The sequence below is a fragment of the Lonchura striata genome, chromosome 38, assembly GCF_046129695.1.
Source record: "Lonchura striata isolate bLonStr1 chromosome 38, bLonStr1.mat, whole genome shotgun sequence".
In the NCBI taxonomy this organism is placed as follows: Eukaryota; Metazoa; Chordata; class Aves; order Passeriformes; family Estrildidae; genus Lonchura; species Lonchura striata.
The window spans coordinates 2,916,343-2,943,290 of record NC_134640.1 but is presented as its reverse complement, the minus strand read 5'-3'; the positions used below and the strand labels follow the sequence as shown (position 1 = coordinate 2,943,290).

Below are 26,948 nucleotides of genomic sequence, written 5' to 3'. Positions count from 1 at the left end.
TGTCAGGAGGAGGAGGCCTGCTGTGGAGCAGTGAGGAGGTGGCCAAGGCAGTGACCCCACAGGCACCACTGTCACCGTGGACACCACTGTCACCATGGGCTCTGGCGCTGCTGGCACTGCTGGCCCTGCTCTACTTCTTGCCCTGCCAGTGGCCCCAGCTCCAGCTGCACTACCGGAACCCCCCGCCCCTGTGAGACCCCCAGTAAAGGCCAGTTGCGCAATTCTGTGTCCACCCCACTCTCGACCAGTTCCCCCAAACACTCATCCAGTCCACCCAGTCCTCCCAGAGCAGGGTCAGAGTCAGGGTGTCAACATCAGCTTTATGGGCACTGCACGGGGCCAGGCTGGGCCCCCTCATCTCTCCGTCGCTCTGGGAGATCCCGGTGTAGCTCCCGAGGGCTTCCAGCAGGGAACTGGGGGGTCCCCGTCTCTCACCAGTGGCTCAGGCCAGCCTGGGCAGGGGCAGAGGGTGAGGACCTGATGATCCAGGGGCCTCTCCTGGCCCCCCTCAGGATATTCCCAGTGATAACAGTATCCAGGAGCTCTCCCAGTACCTGTGTCTGTCCCCAATTACCACTCGGCCACTCAGGTTGCATCCTGCTCCCATGTCGGGGGTCTCTGTGAGGGCTGGAGGGGGCTGAGGGGAATGACCTCCCAGCGCTCCCCAGTGCTTCCAATGTTGTCAGTCCTCCTCCCAGTGACCCCAAGACAGCCCCCAATGCTCCCAATGTCCCCATGACAGCCAGCATCCACAGTGTCCCCAGTGCACACACCATCCCCAGTGCCCCTCATGCCCTCACCACCCGCTGTGTCCCCAGGAACGCCATCCTCCCGGGTGTCCCCAGTGCCCGTCAGTGCCCCCAGTGTCCCCACCTGGGCACAGGGTCTCCTCCACAGTACCCAGACCACCGCCACCAAGACCAGGACACCCCCAACTCCCCCCAGCAGCACCAGTCCATGTCCAGCAGGGCTGGCGGCTCCCTGCCTGGCCCCCAAGGTCCCCTCGTGCCGCACTGCTGGGCTGGTCAGCGCCGGGCCTGGGGGAAGACAGGGGTCAGCAGCTGCCCCAGGGGGGGTTACGGGGGTCTCTCAGGGGTCCTGAGGGGTACCTGGGTGGCAGCGCAAGCGGGCACAGCCGGGGAAGTGGGGGGGTCTCCCTTGCAGCCCCCCCAGGTGCTGCATGAGCGTCTCCAGTAGCTGCGACACATTCACCATCTCCAGCTGGACACAGCGCTGGGGGTCCTGGGGAGATGTTGTAGGAGCCCCCCCGGGGGACCCAGACCCCTTCTGAACCACCCTGGGAAATCCCAGGAATGCCCCAGAGCTCCTGCACCCCCACAAGGCTCCCAGAGTTACCCTAGACACCTCAGGGAACCCCCTGAGCCCTGTGGGGTCCCCAGAGCCCCTCAGGCCCCCAGACTCATCTTGGCTGCCCCAGGACCACCCCGTAACGGTGCACACCGAGCCTCCCAACTCCCCCTCCTTCCAGGACCCCCGGAGCCCCCCGGGGACCCCCACCCACCTGGATGTGACACTCGGCCACGAAGTGGAGCTGGGCAAGGAGGGTCCTGAGCAGGGGGGCCAAATCCTTCCCCGCCACCCCCAACATTCGCTGCAGAGCCAGTGCCCCAAAGTGAAGCCCCCAGAGATCAGAGCAGGCGCCGTCCTGGGGAGGCCAGGGCAGTTCAGGGTTTGGAGGGACAGGGGTCAGGGGTCAGAGGTGTCCGGGGGTGCAGGAACAGGGAGGGATTTGGGGGAGGACACGTGGGATTTGGGGGATTCTCGCTCACCGGCTCCAGGTTGCTGGGCATCGCCACAGGGTAGTCGAGGAGCAGCCAGGGGGTCTGTGGGAGGGGTCAGGGGGTCCCCAAAAGCAGCCCAGAGGGCTGAGGGGGGCGCTCAGGGCGTCCCCAACGACCCTTTGGGGGTGAAGGGGTGCAGTCAGGGGGTTTTCGGGACCCAGGGTGGGGCCTTCCCTGGGGAATGAGGGAGTTCGGGGGAAGGGGGAGGGAGGCGCAGGGGAATCTTTTGGGTCTCAGGGGGATCTGGGAGGTCCCGTGAGGATCCCGGAGGTCAGGGGGCGTACTAGGGTGCGCGGGAGGATGTCCTGGGGGTGGGGGTCTGTCTCACCAGGTTGTTCAGGTGGGTGCTGAAGGTGCTGCTGATCGGGTTAAAGCCGAAGGAGCAGCAGCTGCTGGGGGTGGGCACGGCCAGGAGGAGCAGGAGCGGCACCTGGGAGTCACCGGGGGGGGCTCTGGACGTCCCAAGGGGCTCTCGCGGGGGTCCCAGAGGGGCGCAGGTCACATTGCGGGGCGGAGGGAGGGGGTCCCCACTTACCAGAGCAGAGCGGAGGGGGGGCAAGTCCATCGCGGTATGGAGCCGGGGACGGCGCACCGGAACCCCCGAGCGCTCCCGGAGCCACCCCCGGGACCCCCGCCGGGACCCCTCGGGCCGCGGCGGAGCCGCCGCCGAAACCGAAAGTGGGACCGAGCCGGGAGGGGGCCCAGGAAACCCGAGAGGGCAGCGGGACGTCCCGAGCCTCCCCCTCCCACGCCGCGGACCCCGGGCCGCCCCTTCCTCACCCCGGGGACTCCCCCTCTATTCCCACGGGAGCTCCGGCGCTCGGGACCCCCCGCCCTGCCCCGCAGAGCTTTGGGTGCGGCTGCCCCGAGCGTGGGAGGGGGGCCGGGGCGTCCGGGCACGTGCGGGGCGGGGCACCCCAAAACATCCCCCCCCCCTCCAGCGCGAGACCAACCCGGTCCCCCCCCTAAACAGAAACGTGACAGCGGCTGCGACTCGGAGCGGTTTATTGGGGTGGGGGTCGCGGGGCTGGGGGCACAGTGTGAGATCTGAAATCCCCGCAGATTTGGGAGGCTCTGGAGGGCATCTCAGGGAGCGCCCCCCGGAAGCCAAAGGCAGTGGGGGCGGGTGCAGCGCAGCTCCAGCTCCCGTTCGGCGCCGGGGGGAGGGTCCTGCCTCGGAGCCCCCACGAGTCCCGCCGGGACCCCCCAAACGCGGGGGACGCTCACGGCAGAGGCCCAGTCGCAGTCCTGGGTGGGCGGACATAAGAGGGGACAGATGGGGAGAGCTGGGGTGATGTCCCCCGCACCCCAAATCCCCACCACAGCAGCCGTCCCACGGCTTGAGACCCCCAGAACGTCACCAGTGTCAACCCTCCTTCCCCGGCGTGCCCTCCACTGTCCCCTTTCCCCGTGTCCCCACACTCTGCCCCCCACTGCCCCTCCACTCACCGCGTCCCCCCCGCACAGCCACAGCCCGTCCGGGTGATGTCGCGCCAGGCCAGATCCGGAGCCCCGGGAATTCCCGGGAAGCACCGTCAGGACACCCCCGGGAAGCCCGGCGGCCACCAGAGCCTGGGGACACAGAGGAAGAGGGGAGTGTCACCGAGCGGGGCGGCTTCCTGCAGCGAAGGAAGGGGACGTGGGGTGTCCTGGAGGGTTTCAGGGGGGCACATGAAGGGACACAGGAGGCACATGGGAGGTCCTGGGGGGAACATATGCGGGCTCCCGGGGGTCGCGGGGGAGGAACGGGGGGCATGGGGGTCACCCGGGGGGGTTCCTGGGGCATCACAGGTGTCACCGGGGGGGCAGCGGGGGGTCCCGCGGTTCCGCACCTTCCGAAGCCGCTCTGCGGAACCGGCGCCGCCAGGGGGCGCCACGACCACCAGGGCGTTGCCGAGCGCGAGCGCCGGGAGGAGGAGCTGCAGCGCCAGTGGGCGTGGCCAGCCCCAGGCCACGCCCAGCACTCCGAGCGGCCGCCTCGCCAGCAGCGCCCGCCCCCCGGGCACGTCCTGCAGCGGGATTGGCCACGCCCAGTCATAGGCCACGCCCCCTCTTGCATCACCCACTCTCCTCCCGCCCCTTGACCACGCCCACCTGCACGGCCCCGCCCCCGCGCTCCAGGCGCGCCGCCCAGCGCAGCAGCGCCCCCTGCAGGCTCCCGTCCGCGCCGCCGCCGTCCGCGGGGGTCCCGGGTGCCGCCGCCAGCGCCGCCGCCGCGCCCCGCAGCACCCGGGCCCGCGACGCTCCCGGCAGCCGCCCCCACCTGCGGGAGCCGAGGGCATTGGGGACCGACGCCTCCTCCCAAGGGGGTCGGGGGACACCCCTGGAGGAGCCGCCCACCCACCCTCGCACTCACCCCGGGGCGGCCCCACGGGCGGCGGCCACGGCATGAGCCAGCTCGGGATCGCCGGGGTCATCCACGGCCACCAGTGGGCTGCGACAGGGACGGGAGACAGGGAATCAAAGGGCATCGCTGTGGGAGGGGCACCGGGGGGTCACCGGGACCCCTTTGAGAGAGACAATCGGGGTCCTGAGAGGTGCACAGGACCCTCCGGGGGGGACAGGATGGGGCTGGGACCACCCCGGGAGGGAAGAAGGGGGTGCTGAGGGTGTTTGACTGGGGTCCCAATGGAACTCGGTCTTGGAGTTCTTGTCCTAGGACCCCCTAATTTGGAGTCTCCATCCTGGAGAGGGGTCCCTGTCCCATCAGGGGGTACCTGAGCAGCTCATCCACCTTGGGGGCCTGTTCCCAGGGGGGGCACCCAAATTCTCGCAGCGCCTGGAGGGAGTCCGGGGGGGGCAGAGCCCATCTGCAACAGTTGCACAGGAACCCCAAAACCCACCCCACTCCCCCCTGAAAAACTCAGAACCCACCCCAGGAGACCTCCACATCCCTCCAGCTTCTCCAGGACACCCCCGACCCCCCTGGACCCCTCCCAAACCACCCAGGACTCCCAGAAGAGCCCCCCCTTGGCAGCCCCCACCTCATCCGGGTCAGTGTCCGCAGCCCCCCCGGCGCAGCCCCCGTTGGGGTCCAGCAGGTCCAGGGCGTTGAGCCACACCAGCCCCTGGGGCAGCCTGGAGAGGGGTCAGTGCTCAGCGCCCAGCGCTCGCTCCTGGGCCCAGGGCTCAGGGGGCTGCTGGTCACCTGTCCGCTGTGTCCAAGGCCATGGTGATGTCCTGGGCCCAGACGGCAGCCGCCGCGGTCTGGGGTAGCGCCGAAGCCAAGGCCACGGCCTCCGTGGGGCTGCGCACGGGCAGCAGCACCAGCAGCGGCCCGGGGGCCTGGCGGGGCAGGGCACGCTCAGGGCAGCCCCAAAAGGCGCCCCTGGACGCCCCCCACCCCAGGGCGCCCCGGGGCACCCACCGGCTCCCGCAGACAGCGTGAGGTCGGGGCCACCCCCGAGATAAGCGTCAGGGGGTAGAAGCGATGCTCCTGCTCCGGCAACGGTGGCAGCGGCACCTGGAAAACCTAGGCAGAAAACAACAGGGGTCCCAACAAGGTGGGGACCCTCAGAGTGCCACCCAGGGTACCCCCACTCTGACCCCGGGGGACCCCAAATGGCCCCACAGCCAGTCCCAACATCCAGGAGCACCCAAACCCACCCCTGGGAACCTCCGGATTTCACCCCAGGAGACAGCAATGTCCAGGAAGTCTCAACCTTGACCCCCAAACACCACGTGCCCCTCCCCACCCTCCCAACCCTTTTGTGCTGCCCCGATGTCCCCACAGCCACCCCACCCGGCCCCCTTTGCGCACCCCCTCACCTGAGCCCCCTCCTGCAGCGCCTCCTGCACCACCCCCTCCGGCGGGCAGGTCCCAGGGGGCAGCGGCCCCACCTCCGTTTTGGGGTCTGTGGGGTCCCCGAGCTGCAGCCCCCCGAGGCGGGCCCGGAGCCGCTGCTCCAGCGCTGCCGCCACCGCGTCCTGTGCCAGCACCACGCACCCCCCAGCCGGGAACTGGGGACACGCAGGAGGCACCGGGGGATCAGGGACCCCCTGAAAAACTGACACACCTCCCCCATGGGAAACCCAGAAACCTCCTAAAAAGCCCCACCAAACATGCCAAAAAAACCCCCCTGAAACCTCCCCAAAAGGCCCCCCCAAAAAAACCCTCAAGAAACTACCAAACCTCCATAAAAACCTCTGAAACCTCCCCAAAAGACCCCCCCAAGAAAACTCCTAAGAAACTGCCGAACATCCACAAAAACCCCTGAAACCTCCCCAAAAAAACTCCTTAGAAACTGCCAAATCTCCACAAAAACCCCTGAAACTTCCCCAAAAGGCCCCCCCAAAAAAACCCCTGAGAAACCTCCACAAAAAACCCTGAAACCTTCCCAAAAAGCCCCCCCAAGAAAACTCCTTAGAAACCACCAAACCTCCACAAAAACCCCTGAACCTCTCCCAGAAAGACCTAAAAACCCCCCAGAACTCCCCGAGCCCCCTGGGACCCCACCAGCGCCGGGGGCGCGGCGGCACTGGCGACGACGGCGGCAGCAGCGCTGTCCAGGTCGGCCGAGTCCAGGACGACGACGACGACACGGCCCCCTCGGGGACCCCCCAGGCGCGGCCCCCGGCACGGGGACCCCCAAACCAGGGCCGGCAGCTCCTCCTGGGGGCACAGACAGTGCGTGGGGACCCCCAAATTGGGGAGGGGGGTGAGAGGAGCCCCAGCTCCCCCCAGCCGTGGGGCTGGGACGTGGCCGTACCTGGGGCACCCCGAGGAAGGTGACGGAGGCGATTTCGGGGTGGGCGCGCAGGGCCTGGCACAGCTCCAGGGGTCCCGCCAGGACGTTGAGGACCCCGGGGGGCAGCGCTGCCCCCTCCCTGCTCAGCTCCCCCAGCAGCAGCAGCGGCGGCGCTGCGGCCGCTGGGCACAGCACCAGAGCCGTGTTCCCTGGAGGCACCCCAAAACTGCTGGGACCTCCACAGGGACACCTCAAACCTGCTGGGACCCCCCAAAACTGCTGGGACCCCCCACAGGGACACCTCAAAACTGCTGGGACCCCCCAAAACTGCTGGGACCCCCATAGGGAATCCCAAAACTGCTGGGACCTCCACAGGGAACCCCAAAACTGCTGGGACTCCCCACAGGGATGTCAGGACATCCTAAAATGGCCAGGACACCCCACAGGGACATTGGGGAGCCTACCACACCCTTTGCCCCCTGGCTCTGCCCCTCGTTCCTTGCACGGCCAGCTGTCCACAGTGTCCCCAAGATCCCCAGCTGTCCCCAAGTGTCCCAAAGGTCCCCAGCTGTCCCCAAGTGTCCCCCCTGTGCACTCACCCATGGCCAGGAGTGGCCCCAACTTCCAGAGCAGCGCTGGCAGCGAGCAGGGACCCCCCAGGACCAGGGCCACCACCCCTGGGGGACACATGGGGGTCAGGGGCCACGGCCACCACCCCTGGGGGACACGCGGGGGTCAGGGGACACGGGGAGGGGACACGGGGGGACAGGCGCCACTCACCCAGTGGGGTCCAGCCCTCCAGGCCGGGTGGGCCGAGCTCGGCCGCGGCCGCTGGCGCCCGCAGCAGCCGCAGCGCCAGGTCCAGGTCGGCTCCGAGCGTCCGGTGGAGCGGCCGCCCTCCGGCCAGCGCCAGCAGGGCGCCCACGGCCCCGCGGCGCTCACCGGCCAGCGCGGCGGCCAGCCTGGGGGGCACCGGGGACATCGGGGCAGCTCAGAGGGGTTTTGGTACCCCGGGTGTTGCCATTGGACACCAAGTACATAAACGTTTGGGAAGTTTAAAGGTTAAAAGGGAGAGTGTTTCATTTGAGTGTTTGTCATTTGTGGAATCCCAGGGGTGGCTGTGCATTGGAGGATGGAATTGCTGTTTTTATAATTACCCTGTTAAACTAACAGTTTATTAATTTGTTAATATATATAATACATATATTATATGTATTTGTTAATATATATAACTCCTCACAAAGAACATAAAACAGTTATTATTTACAGCAACAGTGGCTGGGAACTCCAGTAGAAACACATAAGCAGATCAGAAAGTTGAAAAGGTTTTACGAGACCTTTAAGGCTTTCAAAAGAATTACAAAACAAAACTTAATACTTCCAAACACCAGGGTAACACCCGGGGTGACCGGAGAGGGAGGGAACAGGGGCAGGTCAAAGGTCACCAGGGGTCAGGGGTCACTCACCGGGTCAGGTGCTGCCCCCGCTGGGGCCCCCCCAGCCCCGCCCAGGCCTCAGCTGCCGCCGCCGCCGCCGCCACGGCCACGGCCACGTCCGAGCTGTCCCCGGCCGGCACCGTGGCCAGCGTCCGGCCTGGGGAGAGGGCAGGGCAGGGCCGGACACTGACCCCGAGCCCTGATCCTGACCCCAAACACTGACCCCAAACCCTGACCCCAAACCCAGGCCCTGACTCCAAACACTGACCCCAACCTGGATCCCAAACCCTGATCCCAAACCTGAACCCTGACCCCAAACACTGACCCTAAACCCAGATCCCAAACCCAGACCCCGACCCCTGATCCTGACCCCAAACCCTGACCTTGACTCCAAACCCTGACCCCAAGCCCTGACCCCAGTCCCTGACCCTGGCCCAGTGACCCCAAATCCGTGCCCGTGGCCTTTAACCCCAGCCCTGCCCGTACCGGTGCTGCTCTCCGGGCAGGCCAGGCTGACCCTCCCCGGCGGTTTCAGCCACGTTCCGCCCACGAAGTGTCCGAGGCTGCGGCCGTGGGACTCCAGCCACGCCTGGGGTCAGGGGCAGGGTCTGGGGTCAGGGGCTGGGTTTGGGGTCAGGGGCAGGGTTTGGGGTCAGGGTTTGGGATCTGGGTTTGGGGTCTGGGTTTGGAGTCAGGGGCAGGGTTTGGGGTTTGGCACCCCCGGCCCCAGCAGTGACTCTCCCACCCCGCAAATGACCTTGGGACACCCCACGGAACCCGGGGCTCCCCAGCGACCACTCCAGTGCCCCCAAGGACCCCGGCAAGAACCCCCAGGAACCCCCCAGTAACACCTCGGGACCCCGCAGTGTTCCCCAGTACCCCCCAAAAAACACCCAGGACCCCTCAATGGCCCCCAGGAACCCCCCGGGACCCCCAGAACCCGCCCAGAGGGACCCCTCAGATCCGCCCGCACCTCTCCCGCGTTGATCTCGCCGGGGACCGGCCCCTCCTCCATCGTGGCGAAGATTTCGGGGACCGGGGGAGCCCCGAGCGCCGCCAGAGCCGCCATGGCCGCCGAGGGACCACAGAGACGGGGCGGGGCGGGCCAGAGCGGCCCCGAAACCACCGAGACGGGGCGGGAGCGGCCAGAGCGTCTCCGCGTAACCATGGCGACGGGCGCCGCCGGAAGCGGAAGTGACGGATGGCGGAGCGGGGCGGGCGCCCGGGCGGAGCGGAGAGTTCGGCTTGGGGGTCCCGACGGGTTTTGGGGGTGTCCGGAAGGGTTTGGGGGTCCCGGGGGTTCCCTGGGGTCCCGAGGGGTTTTGGGGGTGTCCGGAAGGGTTTGGGGGTCCCGGGGGTTCCCTGCGGGTCCGGTACCCCGCTCCGTCCTGCTCCATCCCCCGGCCCCGTCCCGCTCCCCCAAGGCCATGTCGGACCCGTCGCTGCTCTCGGCCGAGCTGGAGGCGGACGAAGAGGAGGAGGCGGCGGCGCTGCGGCGGCTGCTGCTGCAGGTGGGTCCCGCTCCCGGCGCCGGTTCTGAGCCGCTCCCGGCGCCGGTTCTGAGCCGCTTCTCCTCCCCGCAGGTGCCCCCGGACCGTGAGGAGTCCCCGCGCCCCGGCCCCGCCCGGGCGGTGACGCCACAACCGGGTACGGGGGGACTGTGGCGGATTTTGGGGGGGGTCCCCGCCGCCCCCGGTGGATTTTGGGGGGTCCCCGCCGCCCCCTGAGCGCTCCCGGTGGATTTTGGGGGTCCCCGCCGCCCCTGACCGCCCCCGTGCTCCCAGGGCTGTGCGTGAAGACCCGCGCCGGGGGGCACAAGGTGTTCCTCAATATCTGCCACTCGCCCGCGGTGCCGCCGCCGCCCCCCGTGCCCGCCCCGGGGCTGCAGCAGCTCCTGCGGGAGCCCCCCGGGCCTGACGGCGCCTTCCGGATCCCCATGAGCCTGGGGGAGCCGCATGCCGAGCTGGACCGAGGTGAGAGCCCACAACTGGCCCCGGGACTCCTTTTCCTTTTCCCCTTTTCCCCCTTTTCTTTCCTTTTCCCCTTTTCCCCTTTTCCCCCTTTTCTTTCCTTTTCCCTTTCCCTTTCCTTTCCGGTTTCCCTTTTTCCTTTCCTCTCTTTTCTCTTTTCCTTTTTCTTTCTTTTCCCTTTTCCCTTTTCCCTTTTCTGTTTCCCTTTCTCCCTTTTCCGCTTTCCTCTTTCCCTTTCCCTTCCCCTTTCCCTTCCCCTTTCCCTTCCCCTTTCCCTTTCCCTTTCCCTTTCCCTTTCCCCTCTCCCCTTTCCTCTCTCACTTTTCCCCTTCCCCTTTCCCCTCTCTCCTTCCCCTTTCCCCTTCCTCTCTCCCCTTTCTTTCTCCTTTCCCCTTTCCCCTCTCCCCTTTCCCTTTCCCCTCTCCCCTTTCCCTTTCCTCTCTCCCCTTTCCCCTCTCCCATTTCCCCTTTCCCTTTCCTCCCCCTGACCCCCCCGGTCCCTCTCCCCCCACAGGCGGCCATGGCTGCACCGCCTACGACGTCGTGGTCAACTCGGATTTCTTCAGGACGCTGCAGGTCAGCGGGGCTGGGGGCTTGGGGGGCACTTGGAGGGCTCAGGGGGCACCCGGGGGGCTCTGACCCCACGGCCGCCCCAGGCCGACCCTCTGTACCTCGAGTTCTTCCTGACCGTGGCCATGGAGGGGCTGTCAGAGAAGTACGGGCTGGAGCTGGAGCTGACTGGTGAGACTGGGGGCACTGGGGGGGGGCTGGAGCTGACTGGGGGCACTGGGAGGACTGGGGTTGGGCTGGACCCCACCCGTGACCCCCCCCACAACACCCCAGGCTGGCGCGTGCTGCGGAACCGGAAATTCCTGGGCTCCATCTCGGCCCAGAACATCCGGACTCGGCCACAGCCCCACATCCAGGAGCTCCCGGGGTGAGTGGGGACCCCCCGGGACCCCTCCCCAAAATCCCTGGGATCCTCCCACCCTCATCTGTGCCTCCCTGCAGCCCCCCGGATCCCCCCCAGTTTGTGGTGGTGGCTGAGCCCTCGGCCCAGGACCCACAGGTGCTTCAGGCCCGGGTGCACCTGCCCCAGGTGGTGAGTAGGGAACTGGGAGGCGCTGGGGGGGAACTGGGGAGAACTGGGAGGTGCTGGGGGGCAAATGGGGAGAGCTGGGAGGCGCTGGGGTTGGCTTATGGGGTTCCCCTGATTCCAGGGTCAGTTTGGTGGGCTCCTGGGGGAGGCTGGGGGGGCACTTGGGGGTGGATGGCAGGAGTCCCATTATGCTGGGATGGCACTGGGGGGCGCTGGGGACTGTGGTAGGAGGGGTTCTCTTATCCCGGGGAGTGTGGGGAAACAACGAGGGGTCCCCTAAAGCCCAAGGAGGGGTTGGGGGGCGCTGTGGGCGTGTCCTAACCATGGCCACGCCCCTCCCGGCCCCGCCCAGGAGGGGGCGGGGTCTCTGTGGCTGGGGCTGAGCGAGGAGCGGCTGCTGCTGCTCCGCCCGCCGCCGCCGGGGGGCGCCGCTGGAGCCGCCGCAGGCCTGCCCGCCCATCAGGGGGCGCTGCTGGAGCTGGGGCTGCCGCTGCCCGCCGACCCCGCGCGGTGCCGCGCGCGCTTCCACCGCCGCTCCAAGGTAACCCTGGCAGCCACGGAGTGGACACGCACCCGGGCCGTGGGACACGCACCCCGGCCGTGGGACACGCCCCCCCGAGCGTGGGACACGCCCCTCCGGCCGTGGGACACGCCCCCCCGAGCGTGGGACACGGCCCTGAGCGCGGGACACGCCCCCTTTCTCCCGTGGGACACGCCCCCTTTCTCCCGTGGGACACGCCCCCTTTGTCCCGCGGGACACGCCCCCCCGAGCGCGGGACACGCCCCCGGCCGTGGGACACGCCCCCTTTCTCCCGCGGGACACGCCCCCCGGCCGCGGGACACGCCCCCGAGCGCCTGGCGCCCCCTGCAGGTTCTCACCGTGACGATGCCGCTGAGGGCGTGAGGGGCGAGGGACCCCCAGCCCCACCACGGGCCCCACCTAGGGCAACCAGGATCACCTGGGACCCTCTCCAGGATCACCCGGGACCCTCCCGAGGATTGTCTGGAAACCTCCTGGACCCCACAGCTCAGGATCATCCTGGACTTCCTCTCAGGGACCTTCATGGGGTCTCTTTGGGGCTCCCCCGGGACCCTCCTGGATCCCCACAGAACCCTCCTGGCCCCCGCAGCTCAGGACCGTCCTGGACTTCCCCTCAGGGACCTCCTTTTGGACACTCTTGGGGTCTCTTTGGGGCTGCCCCAGTCCCCTCCTGTTCCCCCCAGGCCCCTCTTCCCACCCTCCACATCCCCCCCATGCTCCCCTCAGCCCCCTGCCCCGTCCCCCATCTTTTTTTGTACGACACCCCCACAATAAAAGCGACACCTGCAGCCTGTGGTGGGATTGGCCGGGGCCCCCCCGTGGGCTCGGCCCACGCCAGGGGGGATTGAGGGGATTTAGGGCTGAGCTGGGGCCGGGGGGGGCCAGGGAGGACGTTCCGGAGCCCGGGAGAGCCGAGAGGAGCCAGCGGAGGGGTCGGGGGCTGCAGGGAGGGCGGGAGGGAGGGGGGACACCCCCAGCTGACCCCCGGGTGTCCCCCGGGTGTCCCCGAGGGGGACAGAGGTGTCACAGGGGGGTCCCAGGATCATGGTGCCCTGAGCCGCCATGGAGTTCAACAGGGAGGAATTCCGGCGCCAGCTGGGGGCCGGGCTGGGCCGCCTGCACAGGTGAGACCCCCAAACTAGGGGCACTGGGGGGGTCCTGGGGACATGGGGGGGGTCAGGGTTGAGGGGGGGTTGGGACCAGGTTGCGCTGTTGCTGTGTCACCCCTCTGTGAGGACAGTGAGAGCCCAGGGGAAATCGGGGGCGAGTCGCTTGCTGGGGGTTTTGGGAGGGTTTTGGGGGATTCCGGGTGCCCCCCACACGGGTGTGTCCCTCCCCCACCAGCCCACTCGTGTCCATGCCACGCGTGTCCCCGTCCCTGTCCTCGGCCCCTCCCCGGCGCCGCCACCACAGGGATTTAGAGGCTTTAATCTGTGGCCAGCGGCGCGCGGGGGGGACACAGGGGGGGACACGGCGGGGGGAAAAGGGACCCAGGGGGGACACGGGGACACAGAGGGGAAAAAGGGACACGGGGGGGACACGGGGACAGGGAGGGGAAAAAGGGACACGGGGGGGACACGGGAACAGGGAGGGGAAAAAGGGACACGGGGACAGGGAGGGGAAAAAGGGACACAGAGGGGACACGGGAACAGGGAGGGAAAAAAGGGACACGGGCGGGACACGGGGACATGGAGGGGGTAAAGGGACACGGGATATGGGAGGGACACAGCAAGGGAACACGGGAACATGGAGAGAGGGAGGGGGGACATGAAGGGAGGACACGGGGGGTGGGGGAGGAAGGGACATGGGGGAACATGGTGGGGGGACATGGGGGGTGGCCCCCGCAGGTTCCTGGAGCGGCGGCAGGATGACCCTGAGGTTCTGGAGCTGAGCTCGGGGGGCGCGGGCCCGAGCGCGGCACGGCCGCCGGTGCTGGACTGCACCTTCTGTGGGCTGCCCCGGCGCTACGGCATCGCCATCCTCTGCGGCATCGGCTTCTGCATCAGCTTCGGCATCCGTTGCAACCTGGGCGTGGCCGTGGTCAGCATGGTCAACCCCAGCCACGGACAGGTATGGGTCAGCTGTGGGGTCAGGTATGGGGTCAGAGAGTGAGGAGCACTGAGAGGGTCAGCAGGTACAACCCTGCCCGCAGATAGGGGCCATTAGTAATTTCCAGATAAGTTTATTAATTAATTAGTTAACTAATTAACGGGTCTGGACAGGTAAAGGTGCAGTAGGGCCTGGGACAGGTGCGGGGTCACCGGGGATGGGGCACAACTCTGGGATACCTGCAGAACAAGGGACAGAGGTAGGTGTGGGGGTGCACACCTGGACAGGGCGTGTCCAGGCCGTGTCCCCCACCCCTCTGACCCCTCCTGGGCCTTCCCCAGCATGCCCAGTTCAACTGGGACCCTGAGACAGTGGGGATGATCCACGGCTCCTTCTTCTGGGGCTACATCGTCACGCAGATCCCTGGCGGATTCATCGCCCAGAAGTTCGCGGCCAACAGGTGAGCGCTGGCCTGGGGGGCGTGGCCGGCCCGCAGGTGAGCCCGGGGCGTGGCGGTCACCTGCGTGTCCCCTGGCCAGGGTGTTCGGGCTGGCCATCGTGTCCACCTCGGTGCTGAACATGCTGATCCCGTCAGCCGCGCGCACCCACGTCGGCTGCGTCATCGCCGTGCGCGTCATGCAGGGGCTGGTGGAGGTCAGCGCCGGGTTTTGTGGGCATTTCGGGCAGTTTTGGGTATTTGGGGTGGTTTGGGGCTGTTTTCATGTACGTACAAAAGAGCAGGAGCGGTTTTGGGGGATTTTGGGTGTCTCTGGGGTGTTTTGGGAAATTTTGTGTTGATTTTCGTGTGGTTTTAGGGTGGTTTTGGGCTGGTTTGGGGTGTTTTAGTGGTGTTTGTTTTGGGGTGGTTTTGGGGTGGTTTTGGAATATTTTTAAGGTGTTTTTGGGGTGTTTAGCAGTGTTTGTTTTAGAGTGGTTTTGGGGTGTTTTAGCGGTGTTTGTTTTGGGGTAGTTTGGGGTGTTTTTAAGGTGTTTTTGGGGTGTTTTTGGGGTGTTTCTGGGCGGATTTTGGTGTTCCACTGGTGAGGTTGGGGCGTGGCCATTTCCACGCTCCCAATGGCGGGGGCGTGGCCAGGGTTGGGTGTGTCCCTTGGTGTCCCTGGACCACGCCCATCAGGGTGTGGTAGGTGGGCGTGGCCCAGGTGGGCGTGGCCAGGGTTGGGTGTGTCCCTTGGTGTCCCTGGACCACGCCCATCAGGGTGTGGCAGGTGGGCGTGGCCCAGGTGGGCGTTGCCCGTGTTGACCCTGCCCCTTTCGGCAGGGCGTGACCTACCCCGCCTGTCACGGCATCTGGAGCAAGTGGGCGCCGCCCCTGGAGCGGAGCCGCCTGGCCACCACAGCTTTCTGCGGTACCGGGGGCTACCGGGGGGCTCAGGGGGGCTGCGGGGGCCCCCAGGGCGTCCCTGGTGACCGCCGTGCCCCGGCAGGCTCGTACGCCGGGGCGGTGGTGGCCATGCCGCTGGCCGGGGTCCTGGTGCAGTACACAGGCTGGAGCTCCGTGTTCTACGTCTACGGTGAGAGCCCCTGGGACCCTCCAGGACCCCTTGGGACCAGCAGGACCCTTATGGGACCCCCGGGACACCCCTGGGACCCCTGAAACCCCCGGGACCCTCACAGGACCACTGGGACCCCCTCGCAACCACCGAGACACCCCCAAGCCCCACAGGGACCCCCAGGATGCCCCCAGGACCCCTCCCATTGCCCCCAGTGACCTCTCCCAGTGCCCCTCCCAGTGCCCCCAGTGTTCCCAGTGCCCCTCCCAGTAACCCCAGCCCTCCAGGCAGTTTCGGGGTGTTCTGGTACCTGTTCTGGGTGCTGGTGTCCTACGAGAGCCCCGCGCAGCACCCGACGATCTCGGCCGAGGAGCGCAAGTACATCGAGGAGAGCATCGGCGAGAGTGCGGGCAGCAACCCGCTGCTGGTCAGACTGGGAGCACTGGGAATGGCACTGGGAGGGCTGGGAATGGCACTGGGAGTGTTCGGATGAGCACTGGGAGTACTGGGACAGACACTGGGAGTACTGGGACAGACACTGGGAGTCACTGGGATGGGCATGGCAGTCACTGGGAGCACTGGAGGGTCACTGGAAGCAGTGGGGTCACTGGGGGATCTCTGGGACCACTGGAAGGCCTCTGTGGCCACCACCCTTGGGGCCACCGTGGCCTCCAGCACGGTCCAGCTGCTCCATCCCATGGGAAGTGGGGCTGGAGCGGGGCCGGGGGTGGCATGGGGGTCACCGCCGCCGGTCAGTGGGTCAGTGGGGTCAGTGTGGTCAGTGGCCACTCCCCACCCGCAGCTGGCCACACCCTGGCGCCACTTCTTCACCTCGATGCCCGTCTACGCCATCATCGTGGCCAACTTCTGCCGCAGCTGGACCTTCTACCTGCTGCTCATCAGCCAGCCCGCCTACTTCGAGGAGGTCTTCGGCTTCGAGATCAGCAAGGTTGGGCCCAAAATCCCCACAAAACACTCCTAAAAACCCCACCAAAAAAAAAAAAATCTCAAAAACCCCACAGAAAACACTGCACAAAACACCCCAAAACCCACAGAAAGCCACACAAAAAAACCCAAAAAGCCCCAAAACTGCCCCAAACCGCCCCGAACCCCCGGCCCCGCAGGTGGGGCTGCTGTCGGCGCTGCCGCACCTGGTGATGACCATCGTGGTGCCCATCGGTGGCCAGATCGCCGACCTGCTGCGCTCGCGGGGGCTAATGTCCACCACCAACGTCCGCAAGATGATGAACTGCGGCGGTCAGCACGGGACAGGGGACACGGGGGGACAGCGGGGACACGGGACAGCGGGGACATGGACACGGGGGGACAGCGGGGACATGGGGGGGACATGGGGGGGACACAGGAAAGCGGGGACATGGTGGGGACAGCAGGGACACAGACAGAGGGGACACCGAGGGGACAGCGGGGACATGGAGGGGACACAGGACAGCAGGGACACAGGGGGGACATGGAAGGAACACGGACATGCAGGGGACACTGGGGACATGGAGGGGACAGTGGGGACACAGAGGGAACAGGGACACAAACACAGGGCAGCAGAGACACGGAGGGGACACTGGGGACATGGGGACATGGAGGAGACACAGAGGGAACGGGGGGACATGGAGGGGACAGTGGGGACAGCGCTGGGGGGACATGGAGACACGGAGGGGACAGAGGAGACAGAAGGGACATGGGCACTGAGGGGACACAGAGGGGACAGCGGGTGACAGCCGGTGGTAGAGGGGACAGCAGGTGACGGCGTTCCCCTTGCAGGGTTCGGCATGGAGGCCACGCTGCTGCTGGTGGTGGGCTACTCGCACTCGCGGGCTGTGGCCATCTCCTTCCTGGTGCTGGCCGTGGGCTTCAGCGGCTTCGCCATCTCCGGTGGGGACAGCGGGACTGGGGGGTTTTGTGTGAGATTTTGGGGTGTTTTGTGGGGTTTTTTTGGAGTGTTTTGTGTGGGGTATTGGGGTTGTTTTTATGTGGGTTTTCTGTGGGTTTTGGGGGTTTTTGTGGGGGTTTTTTTGGGGTGTTTTGTGGGTTTTTTGGGGTGTTCTGTGGTTTTTTCCTGGGGGTTTCTCGGGGTGGGGGAAACACCGGTGACACACAGGTGATACCCCTGTGTCCCCTCCCCATGTCAGGGTTCAACGTGAACCACCTGGACATCGCGCCGCGCTACGCCAGCGTGCTGATGGGGCTGTCCAACGGTGTGGGGACCCTGTCGGGCATGGTGTGTCCCCTCATCGTGGGGGCACTGACGCGCCACAAGGTGCGGGGACAGCAGGGGACAACACGAGGGCAGGAGGGACAGAGGGACATAGAGGGAGAGAGGGACACGGGGGGACAGAGGGACATGGGGGACAGAGGGACATGGAGGACAGAGGGACACGGAGGGATGGAGGGACATGGGGGACAGAGGGACATGGGGGAAAATGGGACATGGGGACAGAGGGACACAGAGGGACATGGGGGGGACGGAGGGACATGGGGGGACAGAGGGACACCGGGGGATGGAGGGACGTGGGGGGACAATGGGACAGGGGGGAGACAGATGGACATGGAGGACAGAGGGACATGGTCCGAGGCACACAGGGGACAATGGCACCTGGGGGGACACCACGGGACCGGAGGGGACCTCGGAATTTTGGGGGTCGCTCCGGCCGCCTGTCACTCACTGTGTGCTCGGCCCCGCCCACTCGCCTTGGCCCCGCCCTTCCCTTGGCCGCGCCTCTTTCCCGCGCTCCGCACTGGCCACGCCCCCTCCCCATTCGTGTCCCCGCCCTGCTGTGACGCGTCGGGCGCTGATTGGCGCAGACGCGCGAGGAGTGGCAGTGGGTGTTCCTGATCGCTGCGCTCGTGCACTACGGGGGCGTGGCCTTCTACGGCGCCTTCGCCTCGGGGGAGCCGCAGCCGTGGGCGGAGCCGCCGCGCGAGGAGGCGGAGCCGCTGGCGCCGGCCGGCGAGGACGACGAGGAGGAGGAGGAGGAGGAAGGAGGAGTGGGACCCCCGGGACCCCCGGGAGGGCCCCCCGCCAGCTACGGCGCCACCGGCACCACCCCGGCTCCCGGGACCCCGCACGAGTGACGCGGGGCGCCCGCAGGGATGCGCTCCGAAGAGGCGACCCCACCCCCCTTCCATCCCCGAGAGCCCCGGGATCCAACGGGGACCCCCGGTCCGAGCCCCCCGAGAGCCCTGAGACCCCCGGGAGCCACCGGGGAACCCCGGTCCGAGTCCCTGAGAGCCCCGAGAACCCCAGGAGCGACCGGGGACCCCCGGTGCGAGAGCCCCGAGAGCCGGGGCCCCTCCGCTGTACATATATAAATACAAGGAGCGACCGCTGGAGAGCCTGGAGTGCTGTACTGGGGACACTGGGAGGGATTCGGATGGTTACTGGGGGCACTGGGAGGGACTGCAGGTACTGGGCGGGGAACTGGGGCAGCACTGGGAGGCCGGGGAGCGGGTCCTGCGCGTACTGGGAGCACCGGGAGGGACTGGGGGCACCGGGGGCGTTCCCGCCCCACTTCCGCCCTCAGTGGCGCATCCCGGCGCGGCTTCGCGCCCTCTTCGCGTCGTGGCGTCACTTCCGCCCGCCGCTGTCCCCGACGGAAGCGGCGACCCCGCGTGGGGGGCGGGGCCTCTTTGCGAGCGGGCGGCGGCCATGGCGGAGCCGCGGGTGCGGCGCGGCGGCACGGGGGCGGCACGGGGCGGGAGGGGCGCCCGGCCGGGCTCCGCGGGGCTCTGGGATGGGGCCGGGCGCTGCGGGGGGCTGCGGGGAGCGGCGGGCGGGCGGCGGGGGGAGCGCGGGGCGCGGCCACGTGGCGGCCCCGCGGTGCGGCCCGGCCCCGGTGGCGGCGGGGCCTCACCCGGTGCCGCCCGCGCCGCAGGTTCTGGTGATCGACGGGCGCGGGCACCTCCTGGGCCGGCTGGCGGCGATCGTGGCCAAGCAGGTGCTGCTGGGTGAGTGCGGGAGCCTTTCCCGGGGCACACCGGGGGAATCCCGGGACAATCCCGGGGCACCGGGCCCCCCGCGCCGTGATGAGCGCTGTCGGCTGTCGAGTTTAACGACAATGAGAGCTGCCTCCATGCACTACCAGCTGAGCGCGGGGGCACCGGGGGATACTGGGGGTACCGGGGGCACCGGGCTGGGCTGACCGGGCCCGCCGCGCTCTCCGCAGGCCGCCGCGTGGTCGTGGTTCGCTGCGAGGGCATCAACATCTCTGGGAACTTCTACCGCAACAAGCGTGAGTGGCCCGGGGGTCCCGGGTTCGGGAGAAATCCCGGGTTCGGGAGAAATCCCGGGAATGGAAGGAGATCCCGGATTTTGAGGGCAGTGCCAGGTTTTGGGGACAGTCCCGGGTTTTGGGGACAATCCCGGGTTTTGGGGACAATCCCGGGTTTTAGGGTCGGTCCCGCCGTTCCTGAGTCACGCAGAAGTTTCCAGAAGGTTCTCGGTGCACCCCCAGCCCCCATTTTGGGGGATTTTCGCATTCCCCAAATCCCATTTAGGGAATTCACTCTGTTTGCCCACCCCAGTGAAGTTTTTGGGGGGATTTCCCCCTGTTTCCCCATCCTGGCACTCCCCAGTTCCCAAAGTGCCATTTCGGAGGGATTTTGTCCCGTTTTCTGCCGTTCCTGAGGGATTTTGCCCCGTTTTCCCCGCAGTGAAGTTCCTGGCATTCCTGAGGAAGAGGATGAACACCAACCCCTCGCGGGGCCCTTTCCACTTCCGAGCTCCCAGTCGGATCTTCTGGCGCACGGTCCGAGGTGAAAACTCCGCTTTTTTTCTGATTTTATTTCCTTTTTCCCTGATTCTCCTTTTTTTTTCCCGTTTTTTTTCTTTTTCTCTGACTCTCTTTTTTTTTTTTTTTGGTTTTTTCCTCTTTTTTTCCTTTTTCTCTGATTATCCCAAAATCAGCCCTGGGAATTGCCCTAATCCCAGTGCTTTCACCCCAAATCCAAGGATGCTAAATCTGTGTTTTCACCCCAAATTCAGGGATGCTGCCCCACAAAACCAAGCGGGGCCAGGCGGCCCTGGAGCGGCTCAAGGTGTTCGATGGTATCCCCCCGCCCTACGACAAGGTGGGAAAACCCCAAACCCCCAAATCTTACCCAAAATTCTCCCTCCAAAACCCCCCGAATTGCCACTCCAGAAATCCCCAAGTCATTCCCAAATTCCCTCTCTGGAGCCCTCCAAATTTCCACTGCCAAAACCCTGAAATCTTCCCCAAAATTCCCTCTCTAAAATCCCCCAAATGTCCTTCAAATTCCCCCTCCAGAACTCCCCAAATTTCCCCCCCAAATCTCCCTAAAATCCCCCCAAAATGAGCCGTGGTGTCAGTGATGTCATTTTTACCTACATTGTTCGATTTCTGCTGAGAAAAAAACAAATCTGAGACACCTGGAGCCCCGCCCACCCCTGGGACCTGCCCAATAAAACCCCAAAAACCTTAAAAAAACCCCCAAAAATCCCGAAATTCCTGGGTTTTCCAGAGGAAGCGGATGGTGGTGCCGGCTGCCCTCAAAATCATCCGCCTCAAACCCACGCGCAAGGTGGGTGCGGGAGGGGGTTTGGGGGGTTTTTAGGAGTTTTTGGGATTTTGGGAGTTTTATGGGATTGTTGTGTGGATTTTACAGCGTTTTAGGCAGTTTTATGAGGGTTTTTTAATGGATTTTTTTAGGAGTCTATGGGATTTTAGGGAGCTTTATATGGTTTTTTAGGGGTTGTATGGGATTTTAATGGGGGTAGTGGGATTTTTGGGGGGTTTCATGAGGGTTTTTAAGAAGTTTAAGGGATTTTAGGGGGTTTTCTGGGACTTTTTTAGGGGGTTTATGGGATTTTAAGGGTTTTATGGGATTTCGGTGGAGAATTAGGGAGATTTGGGTGAGTTTTGTGGTATTTTGGGCAGTTCTGGGTGGTTTTATGGGATTGGGCCAGGTTTTATGGGATTTGGGTGGTTTTATGGGGTTTTGGTGGGGTTTTATGGGATTTGGGCTGGTTTTATGGGGTTTTGGTGGGGTTTTATAGGATTGGGGGTGGTTTTATGGGATTTGGGGGGGTTTTGGGGTTCTGAGCCCCCCGTGCCTCCCAGTTTGCCGTTCTGGGCCGGCTGGCACACGAGGTGGGCTGGAAGTACCGGGACGTGACCGAGGCCCTGGAGGAGAAGCGGAAGGAGAAGGCCAAGCTCCGCTACAACAAGAAGAGGAAGATGATGGTGAGGAAAACGGGGAAAACGCCCCAAAATCCCTCGGGAGGACACCCAAATCGGGGGGAGGGTCCAGAGCCAGGCAGGGAGAACCCCCCAGGATTTGGGATTGGGATTTCAAAATGCTGGCAGGGGTGGGAAAGTCCAGAAAAACAGCGGAAAAGCCCTAAAACCAGGTAAAAATCCTAAAGCCAGGTAAAAGAGTCCTAAAAGGAGGTAAAAGCCTCAAACCAGGGGCAAGACCTGAATTCCATTGGAATTCAGGGTGGGGGGAATTGGGGTCAAATCGAGTCTCCCTTTTTTTTCCTTGTTTTGTCCTTTTCCCATTATTACCTCATTTTTCTCCTGTTTTTTTTTTTTCCTTTTTCTCTGATTTTTACGTGTTTTTTCCTGGCTTTTTTCCCTTTTCCCTGATTTTCCCTTTTTTTTTTCCCCACTCTTTCCTGTTTTTTCCCTTTTCCCCGATTCTCCCGTTTTTTTCTGGTTTTTTTTCTTTTCCCCTGATTCTCACATTTTTTGCTTGTTTTTTTCCACGTTTTTTACCCAATTCTCATGGTTTTTTCCATCTTTTTCCCCTTTTTCCTGATTCTCCCGTTTTTGGCCCCAGAGCCTGCGGCGCCGGGCCGAGCGCAGCGCGGAGAAGAAAGCGGCGCCGTTCACGGCGGTGCTGCGGCAGCACGGGATCCTGCTGTAACCAACCCAAAAGGGGCTGTAATAAACCCAAACTGGGATACACTGGCAGTGGCCGGCCACTGTTTTGGGGTGGTTTCAGAGATTTTGGCGATTTTATTAAACCATGGGCACGCAGCGCCGGAGCTGCTGCGGTCACTCCGGGGTCACTCAGGAGGGTTAGGGGTCACTTGGGAGGGTGGCTGGTCACTCCGGGCAGTCAGTGGTCACTCGGGAGAGTCAGTGGCCGCTCCGGGTGGTCAGTGGTCACTCGGGAGAGTCAGTGGCCGCTCCGGGTGGTCAGTGGTCACTCCAGAGGGTGGCTGGTCACTCAGGAGGGTCAGTGGCTGCTCCGGGTGGTCAGTGGTCACTCCGGAGGGTGGCTGGTCACTCAGGAGGGTCAGTGGCCGCTCCGGGTGGTCAGTGGTCACTCCGGACAGCCGCACCCCCACCTGGGCCCGCGCCTCGTCCAGCAGCTGTGCGATGACCTCGCTCTCGGCCAGCGGCATCTCGGGGCTCTCAGTCAGTCCTGGGTCACCCCAAACCCGGCATTCACCCCAAAATTGGGGGTTTCACCCCAAAACCCCGGGGCTTTCCCCCAAAACCTGTTGTTCCCCCCCAGACCCATTGTTTTGCCCAAAACAGTGTGGTTTTGCCCCAAAACCTGTTGTTCCCCCCCAGACCATTTTATTTTGCCCAAAATCTCGTTATTTCCCCCCAAACCTGTTATTTTGTCCAAAACCCCAGTGTTTTCCCTCCGAAACCCATTGCTTTCCCCCCCCCAGACCCATTACTTCACCCCAAACCCCGTGGTTTCCCCCCAAACCCCATGGTTTCCCCCCAGACCCATTTTTTCACCCAAATCCCCGCGTTTCGCCCCAAAAGCTCACCCCGGAGCAGGCAGTCCCGCACGTGCTGTGCCTCGTAGCGCAGCCCGGCGCCGTGCGGGAAGTTGGGGGGCTCGGCCAGGGCGGGCAGCGGGAAGCGCTCGCGGTGACCCCCCCAGAGCAGCTCGGTGGGGCAGTTCATGTGGCTGGGCAGCTGCGGGGGCACGGGGTCAGGGCACCCCAAAACACCGCAGGAAAACCCGCAAAAAAAATCAAAAAAACCCCCCATAAACCCCAAAAAACCTGAAAACCCCAAACTCCTCCATAAACCCCGAAAAACCCCCATAAACCCCAAAAAACCTGAAACCCTCCCCAAAAAAATTTGAGGTTGTCCCCGGTTTTTGGGACACCACCCACCCCCCCCATTTTTGGGCACATCCCTGGGTTTTGGGGTCCCTCCCGGATTTTGGGCCCCCCTCCCCCGGATTTTGGGGTCACCTCGGCCCAGCCCCGCGGGCCCCCCAGCGCCGCCCCCCCCGGCAGCTCCGCGGCCATGGAGAAGACGAGCACAGCCAGGGCCCCCCCGGGGAACTCCAGCGTCACCGCCACCGACTCATCCACGCCTGGGAACGGGATAAAACCGGGGAAAATAACGGGGGGAAAACGGGGGAAGAAACGGGAGAAGAATGGGGAAAATAATGGAGGAAAACATGGAAAAAAATGGGGGGAGGGGGGGGGGAACGGAGAAAATAAGGAGGGAAGTAACGGGTAAATGGGAAAAAATAGGAAAAATAAAGGGGGGAAAATAATGGGGTAAGATCTGCAGAAAACTGGAAAAAAGTCCCTTGCCAGTGCCCCCCAATCCCTCCCAGCCCCCCAGTCCCCTCGCACTGCCCCAAATCCCCTCCCAGTGCCCCCCAATCCCTCCCAGCCCCACAGTCCGTACTGGTGAGGTGCAGCCGGGTCGGGGGCTGGCCGCCCTCCACTGCCCCCCAATCCCCCCCCAGTGCCCCCAATCCCCTCCCAATACCTCTCAGTCCTCTCGCACTGCCCCCAGTCCCCCCCAGTGCCCCCCAGTCAGTGCCCCCAGCCCCCGGTCCGTACCGGTGGGGTGCAGTCGCCCGTGGGCCCGCAGCCGGGGGGGGCCCTGGCCGCCCCCCAGCAGGGCCAGCGCCGCCTGCAGCCCGTAGCCCCCCAGGTCCAGCAGGGCCCCCCCGCCCAGCGCCGGCTCGCGCAGCCGCGGGACCCCCCCCAGGGCGAACCCCAGCGACCCCCGCAGCACCAGGGGGGTCCCCAGGGCCCCCCCGGCCGCCAGCGAGCGCAGGCGGCGCCAGGCGGGGAAAAAGCGGGTCCAGAACCCCTGCGGGGAGAACGGGGTACTGGGGGCACTGGGAGAGACTGGGGGGACTGGGAATGGGGTTACTGGGAGAGACTGGGAATGGGGGACTGCAGCTACTGGGAGCACTGGGGGCTCTGGGAACACTGGGAGAGGGGCACTGGGAGCACTGGGAAAAGCAAACTGGGAGCCCCGGGAACACAAACTGGGAGCACTGGGAACAGCAAACTGGGAGCACCGGGAACACAAACTGGGAGCACTGGGAATGGCAGACTGGTGTCATGGGGAGCACTGGGAGCAGCGGGAGCACAAACTGGGAGCACTGGGAAGGGGCACCTCCATCAGGAAGACGCCGCGCTCCCGCGCCGTCCCCACGAGCTGCGCGACCTCGCGGGCCCCGAGCGCCATCGGCTTCTCCATCAGCACGGCCCGGCCGCGGCGCAGGAACAGCAGCCCCGCGGGCAGGTGCGCGGGGTTCACCGTGCCCACGTACACCACGTCTGGGGAGCAGAAAACGGCCTCAGGGGAGCCCGCACACGGCCCGAACCCAAAACCCAAACAGCAAAAACCTCCCCCCAAAAACGGCCTCAGGGGAGCCCAGAAACAGCCCGAACCCAAAACCCAAACAGCAAAAACCTCCCCCCAAAAACGGCCTCAGGGGAGCCCAGAAACAGCCTGAGAGACTCTAAAAACAGCCTGAGAGACCCCAAAAACAACCCCAACCCAAAAAAACCCAAAGTGCCAAAACCCCCCAAAAACCCCATACAGCCCCGACCCCCCCAAAACAAACAAACAAACAAACAAAACAAAACAAACAACAAAAAAACAAAACTCCATAAAACCCCCGACCCCCATACGCCTCCCACACATGCACCACATGAGAGGGGGACATCCCAAAAAATACCCCAACGCCTAAAAAAACCCAAACACACCCTGGCCCCAAAAAACTCATCACTGAAAATACCCAGAACCCCCCCCAAAAACCCCAAAATCCTCTCAGGACCCCAGATTTTTGTGGGGTCTCACCGATGTCGGGGTCCTCGGCCAGCTCCTCGTAGGATCCGTAGGCTCGGGGCACCCCGAAGCGCCGGGCGAAGGCCTGGGCGCGCCCCAAATCCCGGGCGGCCACGGCCGCCACCTGCGGGGGCACGGCCGGGGGTCGCGGGGACCCCAAAACCCCGGGGGACCCCAAAAATCCCCCCCGCGTTTAGGGGGGAGGGAGTGAGCCCCGGTGTTTGGGATTGCACAACGGCGGGGGAGGGACGCGCCCTGGGGTTTTGGGGACGCGCCCGGGATTCGGGGACACGCCCGGGATTTGGGGCTCACGGCGGGTTTGGGGTTCCCGGGGATTTGGGGGGATTTTGGGGGCTTTGGGGGTCACCGTGTGCTCGGAGCGGGGCAGGGTGCCGAGGGCCAGCACGAAGTCGTGGCTGATGGCCCCGGCCGCGCAGATGCCCCAGCGCGTGGGGGGCGGCCCGGGCCGGGCTCCGGGGGGCTCCGGTTCGGGGCACGGCTCCGCTTCCCGCTCCTGGTCCCGCTCCGTGTCCCGCTCCGTGTCCCGATCCATCTCCCGATCCCGGTCCCAGTCACGATCCCGATCCCCGTCCCGGTCCCGATCCTAGTCCAGGTCTGATCTCGATCCCGATCCCGGTCCCAGCCCTGTCCCGGTGCCGGTACCGATCCCGGCCCTGTCCCGGTGCCGGTACCAATCCCGGTCCCCCAGCCCAGTCCCGGTACCGATCCCAGCCCTGTCCTGATCCCGGTGCCGGTACCAATCCGATCCCTATCCCAGTCCTATCCCGGTACCGATTCTTGTCCCGGGCCCGGCCCTGTCCCGGTACCGAACCGGTCCCGGTCCCGATCCCAGCCCTGACCCGGTGCCGGTACCGATCCCGGCCCAATCCCGATCCCGGTCCCCCAGGCCAGTCCCGGTACCAATCCCAGCCCTGTCCTGATCCCGGTGCCGGTACCGATCCGATCCCTATCCCAGTCCTATCCCGGTACCGATCCCAGCCCGATCCCGATCCCAATCCGGACCCGGTCCCAGCCCTGTCCCGGTACCGATCCCAGCCCGATCCCGATCCCGGTACCGATCCGGACCCAGTCCCAGCCCTGTCCCGGTACCGATCCCAGCCCGATCCCGATCCCGGTACCAAACCGGTCCCGGTACCGATCCCAGCCCTGTCCTGATCCCGATGCCGGTACCGATCCGATTCCTATCCCAGCCCTATCCCGATCCCGATCCCGATCCCGGTCCCAGCCCTGTCCCGGTACCGATCCCAGCCCGATCCCGATCCCGGTACCGATCGTGGTCCCGGTCCCAGCCCTGTCCCGGTACCGATCCCAGCCCGATCCCGATCCCGGTACCGATCGTGGTCCCGGTCCCAGCCCTGTCCCGGTACCGATCCCAGCCCGATCCCGATCCCGGTACCGATCCGGACCCGGTACCAGCCCTGTCCCGGTACCGATCCCAGCCCGATCCCGATCCCGGTACCAAACCGGTCCCGGTACCGATCCCAGCCCTGTCCTGATCCCGATGCCGGTACCGATCCGATTCCTATCCCAGCCCTATCCCGATCCCGATCCCGATCCCGGTCCCAGCCCTGTCCCGGTACCGATCCCAGCCCGATCCCGATCCCGGTACCAAACCGGTCCCGGTACCGATCCCAGCCCTGTCCTGATCCCGATGCCGGTACCGATCCGATTCCTATCCCAGCCCTATCCCGATCCCGATCCCGATCCCGGTCCCAGCCCTGTCCCGGTACCGATCCCAGCCCGATCCCGATCCCGGTACCGATCGTGGTCCCGGTCCCA

At 65.3% G+C, this 26,948-nt stretch overlaps 6 protein-coding genes and 2 non-coding genes across 9 annotated transcripts; 5 read left to right on the top strand and 3 right to left on the bottom strand.

Moving 5' to 3' along the window:
- Positions 1-300: 300 nt before the first annotated feature.
- Positions 301-2,511, bottom strand: FLT3LG (fms related receptor tyrosine kinase 3 ligand). The gene is made up of 7 exons (XM_031507843.2): positions 2,338-2,511; positions 2,131-2,232; positions 1,791-1,844; positions 1,523-1,666; positions 1,110-1,242; positions 555-1,037; positions 301-452 (listed from the first exon to the last, which is right to left on the bottom strand). The coding sequence occupies exons 1-6, from the start codon at positions 2,365-2,367 to the stop codon at positions 586-588; spliced, it is 915 nt and encodes a 304-aa protein (XP_031363703.2). The 5' UTR covers positions 2,368-2,511; the 3' UTR covers positions 301-452; positions 555-585.
- A 279-nt stretch (positions 2,512-2,790) lies between these two features.
- ALDH16A1 (aldehyde dehydrogenase 16 family member A1) lies at positions 2,791-9,046 on the bottom strand. Its single transcript, XM_021550036.3, has 17 exons — positions 8,900-9,046; positions 8,413-8,515; positions 7,957-8,083; positions 7,271-7,452; positions 7,090-7,167; positions 6,512-6,699; positions 6,259-6,414; positions 5,571-5,762; positions 5,170-5,274; positions 4,951-5,087; positions 4,787-4,880; positions 4,520-4,581; positions 4,159-4,236; positions 3,897-4,065; positions 3,635-3,811; positions 3,252-3,374; positions 2,791-3,050 (listed from the first exon to the last, which is right to left on the bottom strand). The coding sequence occupies exons 1-17, from the start codon at positions 8,993-8,995 to the stop codon at positions 2,889-2,891; spliced, it is 2,229 nt and encodes a 742-aa protein (XP_021405711.3). The 5' UTR covers positions 8,996-9,046; the 3' UTR covers positions 2,791-2,888.
- Positions 9,047-9,238: 192 nt separating this feature from the next.
- Positions 9,239-12,324, top strand: PIH1D1 (PIH1 domain containing 1). 2 transcript variants are annotated; one of them, XM_031507849.2, is made up of 9 exons: positions 9,239-9,437; positions 9,510-9,573; positions 9,711-9,899; positions 10,411-10,472; positions 10,553-10,637; positions 10,740-10,833; positions 10,908-10,998; positions 11,348-11,536; positions 11,867-12,324. In XM_031507849.2, exons 1-9 carry the CDS (start codon positions 9,354-9,356, stop codon positions 11,897-11,899), a joined length of 891 nt encoding a protein of 296 aa, XP_031363709.1. In that variant the 5' UTR covers positions 9,239-9,353; the 3' UTR covers positions 11,900-12,324. The 2 variants fall into 2 exon arrangements, with proteins under 2 accessions (XP_031363709.1, XP_077646017.1); XM_077789891.1 differs by lacking the exon at positions 11,348-11,536.
- Positions 12,325-12,526: 202 nt separating this feature from the next.
- Positions 12,527-18,441, top strand: SLC17A7 (solute carrier family 17 member 7). The gene is made up of 12 exons (XM_077789890.1): positions 12,527-12,660; positions 13,384-13,606; positions 13,927-14,045; positions 14,125-14,239; positions 14,865-14,952; positions 15,031-15,117; positions 15,384-15,523; positions 15,899-16,045; positions 16,221-16,353; positions 16,873-16,983; positions 17,241-17,368; positions 17,914-18,441. The coding sequence occupies exons 1-12, from the start codon at positions 12,599-12,601 to the stop codon at positions 18,181-18,183; spliced, it is 1,623 nt and encodes a 540-aa protein (XP_077646016.1). The 5' UTR covers positions 12,527-12,598; the 3' UTR covers positions 18,184-18,441.
- A 267-nt stretch (positions 18,442-18,708) lies between these two features.
- On the top strand, positions 18,709-22,043 carry RPL13A (ribosomal protein L13a). Its single transcript, XM_077789882.1, has 8 exons — positions 18,709-18,772; positions 18,984-19,056; positions 19,275-19,340; positions 19,762-19,863; positions 20,093-20,178; positions 20,590-20,649; positions 21,189-21,311; positions 21,910-22,043. The coding sequence occupies exons 1-8, from the start codon at positions 18,758-18,760 to the stop codon at positions 21,994-21,996; spliced, it is 612 nt and encodes a 203-aa protein (XP_077646008.1). The 5' UTR covers positions 18,709-18,757; the 3' UTR covers positions 21,997-22,043.
- Positions 19,125-19,203, top strand: LOC116184779 (small nucleolar RNA Z195/SNORD33/SNORD32 family). Its single transcript, XR_004149476.1, has one exon. It is a non-coding gene; the product is annotated as a small nucleolar RNA Z195/SNORD33/SNORD32 family (small nucleolar RNA).
- Positions 20,429-20,499, top strand: LOC144248160 (small nucleolar RNA SNORD34). Its single transcript, XR_013341546.1, has one exon. It is a non-coding gene; the product is annotated as a small nucleolar RNA SNORD34 (small nucleolar RNA).
- Positions 22,044-22,231: 188 nt separating the features above from the next.
- On the bottom strand, positions 22,232-25,701 carry DHDH (dihydrodiol dehydrogenase). Its single transcript, XM_077789851.1, has 7 exons — positions 25,516-25,701; positions 25,161-25,272; positions 24,471-24,634; positions 23,903-24,158; positions 23,297-23,421; positions 22,862-23,012; positions 22,232-22,500 (listed from the first exon to the last, which is right to left on the bottom strand). The coding sequence occupies exons 1-7, from the start codon at positions 25,699-25,701 to the stop codon at positions 22,232-22,234; spliced, it is 1,263 nt and encodes a 420-aa protein (XP_077645977.1).
- Positions 25,702-26,948: the final 1,247 nt, after the last annotated feature.

Coding starts and splice junctions, on each gene's coding strand:
- FLT3LG (XM_031507843.2), bottom strand. CDS start 2,367: ATGGACTTGCCCCCCCTCCGCTCTGCTCTG. Junction 1,845..2,130: donor GCACCCACCTGAACAACCTG/GTGAGACAGACC, acceptor CCCCTCCCACAG/ACCCCCTGGCTGCTCCTCGA. Junction 1,038..1,109: donor CCGCTTGCGCTGCCACCCAG/GTACCCCTCAGG, acceptor GTCTTCCCCCAG/GCCCGGCGCTGACCAGCCCA.
- ALDH16A1 (XM_021550036.3), bottom strand. CDS start 8,995: ATGGCGGCTCTGGCGGCGCTCGGGGCTCCCCCGGTCCCCGAAATCTTC. Junction 8,516..8,899: donor GCGAGATCAACGCGGGAGAG/GTGCGGGCGGAT, acceptor CCCTGACCCCAG/GCGTGGCTGGAGTCCCACGG. Junction 4,881..4,950: donor GCCTTGGACACAGCGGACAG/GTGACCAGCAGC, acceptor ACCCCTCTCCAG/GCTGCCCCAGGGGCTGGTGT.
- PIH1D1 (XM_031507849.2), top strand. CDS start 9,354: ATGTCGGACCCGTCGCTGCTCTCGGCCGAGCTGGAGGCGGACGAAGAG. Junction 9,438..9,509: donor TGCGGCGGCTGCTGCTGCAG/GTGGGTCCCGCT, acceptor TCCTCCCCGCAG/GTGCCCCCGGACCGTGAGGA. Junction 9,574..9,710: donor GGCGGTGACGCCACAACCGG/GTACGGGGGGAC, acceptor CCGTGCTCCCAG/GGCTGTGCGTGAAGACCCGC.
- SLC17A7 (XM_077789890.1), top strand. CDS start 12,599: ATGGAGTTCAACAGGGAGGAATTCCGGCGCCAGCTGGGGGCCGGGCTG. Junction 13,607..13,926: donor TCAACCCCAGCCACGGACAG/GTATGGGTCAGC, acceptor GGCCTTCCCCAG/CATGCCCAGTTCAACTGGGA. Junction 15,118..15,383: donor CTCCGTGTTCTACGTCTACG/GTGAGAGCCCCT, acceptor CCAGCCCTCCAG/GCAGTTTCGGGGTGTTCTGG.
- RPL13A (XM_077789882.1), top strand. Junction 19,057..19,274: donor GGCCAAGCAGGTGCTGCTGG/GTGAGTGCGGGA, acceptor CGCTCTCCGCAG/GCCGCCGCGTGGTCGTGGTT. Junction 20,179..20,589: donor TCCCCCCGCCCTACGACAAG/GTGGGAAAACCC, acceptor TGGGTTTTCCAG/AGGAAGCGGATGGTGGTGCC.
- DHDH (XM_077789851.1), bottom strand. CDS start 25,701: ATGGATCGGGACACGGAGCGGGACACGGAGCGGGACCAGGAGCGGGAA. Junction 25,273..25,515: donor TGCCCCGCTCCGAGCACACG/GTGACCCCCAAA, acceptor GTGCCCCCGCAG/GTGGCGGCCGTGGCCGCCCG. Junction 24,635..25,160: donor GGCCGAGGACCCCGACATCG/GTGAGACCCCAC, acceptor TCTGCTCCCCAG/ACGTGGTGTACGTGGGCACG.